Below are 9,833 nucleotides of genomic sequence, written 5' to 3' on the forward strand. Positions count from 1 at the left end.
CATATTTTAAATAAGTTTGCCAAAGCTTCGGGTCAAGCTATTAATCTGGAAAAGTCTGGGTTTTTTTACTAGTGTGAATATGCATCACAAACACATCAAAATTCTATCTAGATCCTTAGGCATAAAGTTTTTGTCAAGCACATAAAAATACTTAGGAACCCCCCCTGTTTGTTAATAGAGACAAGACTAAATCCTTTAAGTTTCTTATTGATAAGTTATATGCTAGACTTGGTAATATGAAGAAAACTAATCTCAATGGTGCTGGTAGAACTGTTTTCACTCGACATGTTTTGTCAAGCCTTGTTGTGTATCATATGTCATGTTTCCCCCTTCCTAAGAAGCTTACTTCAAAGTTTGACTCCATTCAGAGAACTTTTTGGTGGGCTAAGAAAAATCACCGTAAGGCAGTTTATTTTCGATCTTGGACTGACACTGGTAAATCTAAAAAATGTGGTGGTCTGGGTATTAGGAATTCTTATGCTCTGAATAAGGTCTATATATCAAAAATTGCATGGAGAATTACTCGGTTCCCTGGTCACTTGAATTCAAAATTTCTAAAAGATAAATATTTTCCTAATCAAAACTTATTAGAAATAGATAAGGCTGCTGACACCTCCTCCTGGATTTGGAAAGGCATTGTAAATAGTTTAAGCTTTATAAAATCCAATATTGTTTATAAGATCCACAATGGGACCTCTACTAGAATTTGGTCTTCTATATGGTTACCATGTTCTTATGCTCCTCCTTTATCTATTGATCCTAATTATAATGATTACACTTTTGTTAGTGAGCTTATAGACCCTTATCATAATACTTGGAACCTAGATATTCTAAATTCCTTGTTTTGTCCTGAAGATGTTATCAAAATTTGTTCGATTCGCCTGAATACTTCTCATGAGGATAAGGTTATGTGGGCACACACTAAAGATGGTAATTTTACAATTAAGTCTGCTTATAAAGTGTATACAAATGAATTTGCTACAGCTGAAGAGTCTGATTTCTGGTCTAAAGTTTGGTCGCTGAACTGTCTTCCAAAAGTTAAGTTCTTTATTTGGAAGGTTTTTGCTAGTATGTTGCCAGTTAATGCTACTATGAATGCTTATAACAGTCCTATTGATCAATCTTGTCCTCTCTGCAACGATGATTCTGAAACTGTCCTTCATCTCTTTTTTCATTGTCCTGTGGTGTCTCACATCTGGTTTGCTTTATCTCTACAACATTTGATATATTTCGACTTTCTGTGGCCTGATGATTACTTTCTAAAATGGTTTGATATAAGGCTAGGTCAGTCTCCTTTCCCTGGTGGCTGGCCTAGTGTAGGAGCAATTATTATGTGGTGTATATGGAAGCTGCGATGTGAAGTAGCCTTTCAGAAGGTTGAGATAAATCTTTACAGAGTTATCCTCAACATTAAAAGAAGGTTGAATACTTATATTCATCCTCCCCTTGCGACTGTATTTCGTGTGGAAATTAAAACTCCCACTTCTGAGGTTGATCATATGTTATTCATTTATGGCTCTTATAAAAACTTTAACATGGGAACTGGTTTGATTTTATGTGATGTTGCAGGAAGAATAATTTCTTGTAAATCGAACTTTTGGCTTGCTCCTGATGCAGTTAGTGCTGAAGCAATGGCACAGTTTTTGGTTGTTTCCTGGGCAGTGATGCTGAAATTATCCAAAGTTGTTCTTGTTAGTAACTGTCTGCAAATGGTAGATTTTGTGAATGGAGTCAGTCACTCGGCCGGATGGAGATGCAGTTATATTCTTCAAGATTAAGGCCTTGGACACGTGATGGATCGCTAACTTTTCTCGTCGGAGCACCTTGATCCCGCTTCAGCTTAGCTCGAGGACCGGGGATTGTTGTTTCCTTCCCTCTAGTAGCTCTGATTTTAAGCTTGTATATATTAAGCGTGCTATGAATAAGTTTGCAGACCGGCTTGCACGCCGGGCTAGGAAGTTATGTGTTAAAGCAACTTGGGTTTCATGTCCTCCTTTTTTGAACTACCTTTAGAGGGAACAGATTGTGTATGCTTGTAACTTCCTTCTTTGTCAGTGAAAAGTTTGTTTCTTAGCAAAAAAAAAAAAAAAAAAAAAGAGTTAGAAAAATCAAACATGTGTTAAATCAAGTCGAAACGGCATTCCACATTTTAAGTAAACAAGCCGAGCGGCAACCCGGTGGGAAGGACCTGACGGTACCTATTATCCCACCGGCAGCTGGCCAACTTTTAGGATTTCCAGCATATCCTTGTCATGGGCATTTTAAAGCAATTTTTACTTGTCGCATTTCGGTTTTATTATCAGCATATCCTGTAAGGATATGCAAAAAAATTGTTGCATATTTTAAATAAATTTGCCAAAGCTTCGGGTCAGGCTATTAATCTGGAAAAGTCTGGGTTTTTTTTACAAGTGTGAATATGCATCACAAACACATCAAAATTCTATCTAGATCCTTAGGCATAAAGTTTTTGTCAAGCACATAAAAATACTTAGGAACCCCCCTGTTTGTTAATAGAGACAAGACTAAATCCTTTAAGTTTCTTATTGATAAGTTATATGCTAGACTTGGTAATATGAAGAAAATAATCTCAATGGTGCTGGTAGAACTGTTGTCACTCGACATGTGTTTTTCAAGCCTTGTTGTGTATCATATGTCATGTTTCTCCCTTCCTAAGAAGCTTACTTCAAAGTTTGACTCCATTCAGAGAACTTTTTGGTGGGCTAAGAAAAATCCCCGTAAGGCAGTTTATTTTCGATCTTGGACTAACATTGGTAAACCTAAAAAATGTGGTGGTCTGGGTATTAGGAATTCTTATGCTCTGAATAAGGTCTATATATCAAAAATTGCATGGAGAATTACTCGGTTCCCTGGTCACTTGATTTCAAAATTTCTAAAAGATAAATATTTTCCTAATCAAAACTTATTAGAAATAGATAAGGTTGTTGACACCTCCTCCTGGATTTGGAAAGGCATTGTAAATAGTCGAAGCTTTCTAAAATCCAATATTGTTTATAAGATCAACAATGGGACCTCTACTAGGATTTGGTCTTCTATATGGTTACCATGTTCTTCTGCTCCTCCTTTATCTATTGATCCTAATTATAGTGATTACACTTTTGTTAGTGAGCTTATAGATCCTTATCATAATACTTGGAACCTAGATATTCTGAATTCCTTGTTTTGTCCTGAAGATGTTATCAAAATTCGTTCGATTCGCCTGAATACTTCTCATGAGGACAAGGTTATGTGGGCACACACTAAAGATGGTAATTTTACAATTAAGTCTGCTTATAAAGTGTATACAAATGAGTTTGCTACAGCTGAAGAGTCTTATTTCTGGTCTAAAGTTTGGTCGCTGAACTGTCTTCCAAAAGTTAAGTTCTTTATTTGGAAGTTTTTTGCTAATATGTTGCCAGTTAATGCTACTATGAATGCTTATAACAATACTATTGATCAATCCTGTCCTCTCTGCAACGATGATTCTGAAACTGTCCTTCATCTCTTTTTTCATTGTCCTGTGGCGTCTCACATCTGGTTTGCTTTATCTCTACAACATTTGATATCTTTCGACTTTCTGTGGCCTGATGATTACTTTCTAAAATGGTTTGAGATAAGGCTAGGTCAGTCTCCTTTCCCTAGTGTCTGGCCTAGTGTAGGAGCAATTATTATGTGGTGTATATGGAAGCTGCGATGTGAAGTAGCCTTTCATAAGGTTGAGATAAATCTTGACAGAGTTATCCTCAACATTAAAAGAATGTTGAATACTTATGTTCATCCTCCCCTTGCGACTGTATTACGCGTGGAAACTAAAACTCCCACTTCTGAGGTTGATCATATGTTATTCATTGATGGCTCTTATAAAAACTTTAACATGGGAAGTGGTTTGATTTTATGTGATGTTGCAGGAAGAATAATTTCTTGTAAATCGAACTTTGGGCTTGCTCCTGATGCAGTTAGTGCTGAAGCAATGACACTGTTTTTGGTTGTTTCCTGGGCAGTGAAGCTGAAATTATCCAAAGTTCTTCTTGTTAGTGAATGTCTGCAAGTGGTAGATTTTGTGAATGGAGTCAGTCACTCGGCCGGATGGAGAGGCACTGATATTCTTCAAGATTAAGTCCTTGGACACGTGATGGATCGCTAACTTTTCTCGTCGGAGCATCTTGATCCCGCTTCAGCTTAGCTCGAGGACCGGGGATTGTTGTTGCCTTCTCTCTAGTAGCTCTGCTTTTAAGCTTGTATATATTAAGCGTGCTATGAATAAGTTTGTAGACCGGTTTGCACGTGGGGCTAGGAAGTTATGTGTTAAAGCAACTTGGGTTTCATGTCCTTCTTTTTTGAACTACCTTTGAGAGGTAACATATTGTCTATGCTTGTAACTTGAGAGGTAACAGATTGAATAAGTTTGCAAACATGTGTTAAATTAAGTCGAACCGGCATTCCACATTTTAAGTAAACAAGCCGAACGGCGACCCGGTGGGCAGGACCTGACCGTACCTATTATCCCACCGGCAGCTGGCCAACTTTTAGGATTTCCGGCATATCCTTGTCGTGGCCATTTTAAAGCAATTTTTACTTGTCGTGTTTCGGTTTTATTATCTCTCTTTAGGATCGGGTTTTTCAGATTTTCTGGTTCACAGCTTGACCCAGAATCTTATCCAATCCAATGAATCCAGAGAAAAAACACCTCTCTCTCTGAATATACTCAAGAAGAGGAACTCACTCTCGCTTTGATTCTCACCTCAAAGCCATGGAAGCTATTCTCCTCCGTTTCTATACCACCACTGATGGCGGCGGCGGTGGTGGAACGAGTAGAAGAACCATTTCTCAAATCCATATGATGACTTCTACTCATTTCTATTTCTATAACACCACCACCAACATCAAGAACAGCAGGCTTATTCATTCTCGAATTCTCTCATCATCTTCATCCAAAACCTTAATTTCAATACCTCAAAAACCGTCTCATTTCCCCAAATTCGTCGATGATGATAGTAATGAAAATCCCCAAATTGCAAATCCCACCACCAGCAGAATTGATATCTTCAGAGAAAAACTCCTCTACTTGGATTCAATTGGAATTGATATCTTCTCCATTCTAAAACAACAGGAAGAAGAACAAAACGATGGGAAATATGAAGAAGAATTCAACACACTCAATCTAATTGTTTCATCTTCTCTCGATGATATGAAATCAACTATTGATTTCATAAGATCAATGGGTTTCAGTTCAATTGAATTCCGTAGGATTTGTGGTATGTGTCCTGAAATACTTGCATTTAAAGTTTCAGAAGTTATTCCTGTATTCACATTCTTATTAAGGGAAGCTAAAGTGATGGGTTCTGATATTCGGAAAGTCATCAATCGAAGACCTAGATTGCTAGTCTGCAATGTCGAGAAGCGTCTGCGTCCGACATTATACTTCTTGCAGAGCATTGGGATAGCTGAGGTACATAAACATACATCTTTACTGTCTTGCAGTGTTGAGGATAAGTTTATACCAAGGATTGAGTATTTGGAAAACATTGGTTTTACTAATGCTGATGCTCTTTCAATGTTGAGGAGATTCCCGCAGTTGTTTTGTTATAGTCTTAAGAATAATTTTGAGCCTAAATTCGATTACTTTTACCGCGAAATGGGAAGGGATTTAAAAGAGTTGAAGGAGTTTCCTCAGTATTTTTCGTTTAGTTTAGAGAATAGGATCAAACCTAGGCATTTGTGTTGTGTAGAGAAAGATGTTCATTTTCCACTTCCTGTAATGTTAAAGACTTGTGATACACAGTTTAGTGATACATTGGAGGTATGTGGTAGTTCTTCTTTGCCTTTGAGAACTTCTCCATTGTGGTGTACAAGTACAGATTCCTATAATTCAATACCATGTTAACTTTCATTTCTCTTGTTAATTTATCTTTTACAAGCATTGTCTTCTGAATTTCGCTGATCCGTGTTTCAATTCATGTGTCATACTGCAATTCTGTCCAGAGGAACAATTCCGTAGTGGGTCGAGTGTTTGTATGTGCAACACCCTACTACTATTTCAGAAGCACAGTGTAATTAAGCAAGAGGGAACAATAGGTTTTAATTCCATAGTGGGTCAAGTGCTTGTAACACGCTACAACTATTTCCAAAGTACAGTGTAATTAAGCCAGAGTTGAAATTTGAGATTTGCACTTTGGGTCTGATGTGACAAAACTAGCATCCTGGGCTATTTTCTGAATCTCATTTATGCTATACATTGTAATTGTTGGAGAAATTAAGACTTTAAATATTCAATAATCTGCTGAATGGGTTGGATTAGCAGAACCAGCCTTTTTAGTTGCTTCATTTTTGTTTTCTCCTTTTGTGAATGCTGAGGGAAACCATTTCAAGAAAAAGTATTTTTACGAGATTGTAGACTTGTGTATATAGAAGTTAAGCATGTCATACATGGTTTACTGGAGATGTTGGCATAACAAAAGGAACAGCTATGTCAGCTGACAACCTAGACCAAGTCGTGATGCATGAAGATGGATCATTTAACTATTGAGTCTGATCTATAAAAATCTCTTTCTGATCTTACGGGGGAAATCGAGAATTGAACAACAGCACCAAAACAGATTGAGGTAGGACCCTGATGAACAATTTTAGCATTATAAACTGCTTGTGTATCTTTACATCTTATGACAAATTTTCTGACCACTTTATGTCTGCTTCTTTAGGTGCAGAGACATTTGCAGCAAAGAATCTGGAAGTATTTACAATGACCAAATCGTTGAAAGCATAAGATATACTTCATCATGTTATTATGATGGCGCCGCGCACCCGCACTATACGTCTACTCTGCAGCTTCGTCAAGACATGCAGAAAAATTAAAAAACATGCACATCCATATGCAGCTAATCTTAACGGCGCTGACCCATCACTCTCTGGAGAATTCTTCATCAGGTAAATAGTATCTTTTGATATCAACATCCAGCTCATAGTTTCTAATGCGGGCTTTATGACAACTTGGAGTATTTTTACCATCGCTGATACTGTTGCCTTGTGGACTTCATCGTCATAGTGGGATAAGAATAACATTAACAATCTGGAGATAGTCCTCAAACATAGAACACCAACCACAGAAAACATGGAAATAGACCATCCCCTGTATGACACCAGTTTACCTCCTACCTCCAGAACCTCAGTGCGACACACACAAGATGCACACTCACCAGAGAAGCTCGTTGATGACATCAGTGCATCATAGCCCGTATAATAGGGCAATATTATGTAATCCAAAAATAGACTTGCATGCAAGATTCCAGAAACTGTTGACAACTCAAACAGGATGTACTTTAAATCATATTTCCATTTATTGAAATTACCTTCCATGTTGTAGTCATCATCATCATCATTGGGGAAGGCAAGAGCAGAAATTTGAAGCAATTGGAAAAGCGCCGGCCCTATGCACTCTGCGAGAGGGGAAAGGGTGTTGATGCGATAGCCCTTGGCAAGAGATAGGAGAATAAAAGGGAGGGCGATGGGACCAGATGGTATCCAGTACCTCCTACTTCGACGACTTCCACTGCCACCAGAATTATATCGAATAGCACGATGTCTGTCTCCTCCTTCTCCTGCGGCAGCTGTGGTAGATGAATTAGTACTCGTACTTTTCCAGACAATCTCCTGTACGGTGAAGACCAGCGTCACAAGGTACAAGGTTGCTGTGAAGAGTAGTACCAGTATGTCAATGGCAGGCGGGTAGTCACCACCTTGATAACTACTGGCACAAAAGTAATGGTACGGGCAGTTAACTGGGTCTGTTGTTTCTTCAACCTGCCATTTGATGCATCTGAAAAATGTTTTGGTGATATTTTCCATTGTCTCTTTTGCCGCTGCAGGTTGATGATTAACAAATGCTGATGATGGAGTTGTTTCTCCTGGGTTGTAGTCTGCATATTGTAGGCGCAAATATTGACCATTCATCATTTCTATGACAGGGTTGATCTTTCCTTGCCACACGAAAGTCTCCATTATAATTCTTTTTCCGATTATAAAAAGTGATGTATTGTTTAGAGGCAAGGGCAATCAAGCTATTCAAGGCTTCGTGCTAGTTAGTTCTGGGACAAAAGAAGAGGAAGAAGGGTCACCTAACTATAATAGTGCCAACTATTTGGTGGGTGTAGCATTTAAATAAGGGGTTAGAATAGTTGGTGGTGGACTTTTAAAATGTGCATTGGGACTGTTTTATAATCTGTAATGGTGATCCATCACTTTTATACGTGTTGTAGCTTTCTATTTCTGTATCTTATCCGTAGGTCGTGACGGAGAAGTGCAGGTGAGTTGGTTACATCTGAGTGAGATTCAATTCAAAGGTATCGAGACTATCGACCGATGTCTTTTTTTATGTGAACGGGATAGTTTAGCTGAGCCTGAAAGAAATAATCTAAAAAAAGTTGTTGGTGTACTGTTCTTAGTAAGATCGAGATGGAATTCAACGGAAACGAACGGAAATTGGACGGAAAATAATCGGATAATAGTAACTTCCACCGGAGCAGTCTTAAAACTTCATTAATTCATTCTTAGCTTATTACAGGGTTTCCTTACATCTTAAATAGGCTTATGATTGGAAGGAAAACCTAATGACTAACTAATCCGAGTACGCCACGTGCTCTAACCCTAACAGACAACAATGATCAAATACTAACTCGACACGTCACAAGAAGATTAAGGCAGACGAGAGTTATATAAGGGCTAGCCAAGAAGTAAGTAGAAGAGAAGGTACATGACAACACCCTCGCTCATCAGCAGATCCTTGTCCTCAAGGATGGAATTTTGGGAAATGGTGAGCTATGTGTTTGGCAACTTCCCAAGTAGCATCATCAGCTGAAGAGTTCGTCCACTGGAGGGATAGAAACACCATTGCGCAGAATAGTTTTGGATGATAGAGCAGCAACAGGGATGACAAGATACTGACCATCTGAATCTAAAACAGTCAGTGTTGGAGAAGGAATGTGAGTGACACCAATGTGCTGCTTCAGCTGGGAAACATGAAAAACATTATGAATTCTAGCTTCAGCTGGTAATTGGAGTTTGTAAGCTACAGGACCAATCTGTTGTATGATAAGAAATTGGCATAGTACTTTGCTACCAGTTTCAAGTTCCTCCCGAGAGCCACAAAGGCTTGCCGATAAGGTTGCAACTTCAAGTAAACTTTGCCCCTACAAAGAACACTCTGTCAGACCTCTTTTTATCAACAAAGAACTTCATCCTCTCTTGAGATTTATGTAGAGCTTCTTTGAGTAACTCAAGCATAGCATCCCTCTGTTTTAAGTATGACTCTACTTCAGTAACAGAAGTGGTGACAGTTGCAGGAAAAACCAAGTGTGGTGGGAGATAGCCATACAAAGCCTGAAATGGGCTTATCTTCATGCTTGTGTGGTAATTAGTGTTATACCACCATTCTGCAAGTGGAAGTCATAAATGCCATTTCTTAGGTTGATGGCTACACATGCATCTCAAGTAACTCTCAAGACAAGAGTTTAGTCTCTCAGTTTGACCATCAGTCTGTGGATGGTAGGCTGTACTGAGTTTTAGCTGAGTGCCAAGAGCTTTAAATAAGTTTGCCAAAAGTTGCTGGTGAATATTTGTGTAACACCCTGTGTTTTTTAGCATGACGCATGCTAAAAGATGCGTCGTGGCCTGAGATGAAGCTTCATCCAAAGCTTCCTTTGCATAGTAAGATGCATTTGGTCAGGGGCCGTATTTGGTGCCAAGTAAGGCACATCGCGTAGGCATATTGGCTAATGCCAATATGAAAATGGTTGGAAGTCACATTGGCCAAGAGCCAATCTCGCATCAAATGGTGCATTAGG

The 9,833-nt window shown here is 38.6% G+C and overlaps 2 protein-coding genes across 2 annotated transcripts; one reads left to right on the top strand and one right to left on the bottom strand.

Annotated features, from left to right (window-relative positions):
* The first annotated feature begins 4,611 nt into the window (after nt 1-4,611).
* LOC113322323 (transcription termination factor MTEF1, chloroplastic-like) lies at nt 4,612-5,887 on the top strand. Its single transcript, XM_026570393.1, has one exon. It carries the CDS (start codon nt 4,748-4,750, stop codon nt 5,879-5,881), a length of 1,134 nt encoding a protein of 377 aa, XP_026426178.1. The 5' UTR covers nt 4,612-4,747; the 3' UTR covers nt 5,882-5,887.
* Nucleotides 5,888-6,374: 487 nt separating this feature from the next.
* LOC113322322 lies at nt 6,375-8,370 on the bottom strand. Its single transcript, XM_026570392.1, has one exon. The coding sequence runs from the start codon at nt 7,990-7,992 to the stop codon at nt 6,772-6,774; it is 1,221 nt and encodes a 406-aa protein (XP_026426177.1). The 5' UTR covers nt 7,993-8,370; the 3' UTR covers nt 6,375-6,771.
* Nucleotides 8,371-9,833: the final 1,463 nt, after the last annotated feature.

This window comes from Papaver somniferum, chromosome 11 (assembly GCF_003573695.1).
Source record: "Papaver somniferum cultivar HN1 chromosome 11, ASM357369v1, whole genome shotgun sequence".
In the NCBI taxonomy this organism is placed as follows: domain Eukaryota; kingdom Viridiplantae; phylum Streptophyta; class Magnoliopsida; order Ranunculales; family Papaveraceae; genus Papaver; species Papaver somniferum.

Coding starts and splice junctions, on each gene's coding strand:
- LOC113322323 (XM_026570393.1), top strand. CDS start 4,748: ATGGAAGCTATTCTCCTCCGTTTCTATACCACCACTGATGGCGGCGGC.
- LOC113322322 (XM_026570392.1), bottom strand. CDS start 7,992: ATGGAGACTTTCGTGTGGCAAGGAAAGATCAACCCTGTCATAGAAATG.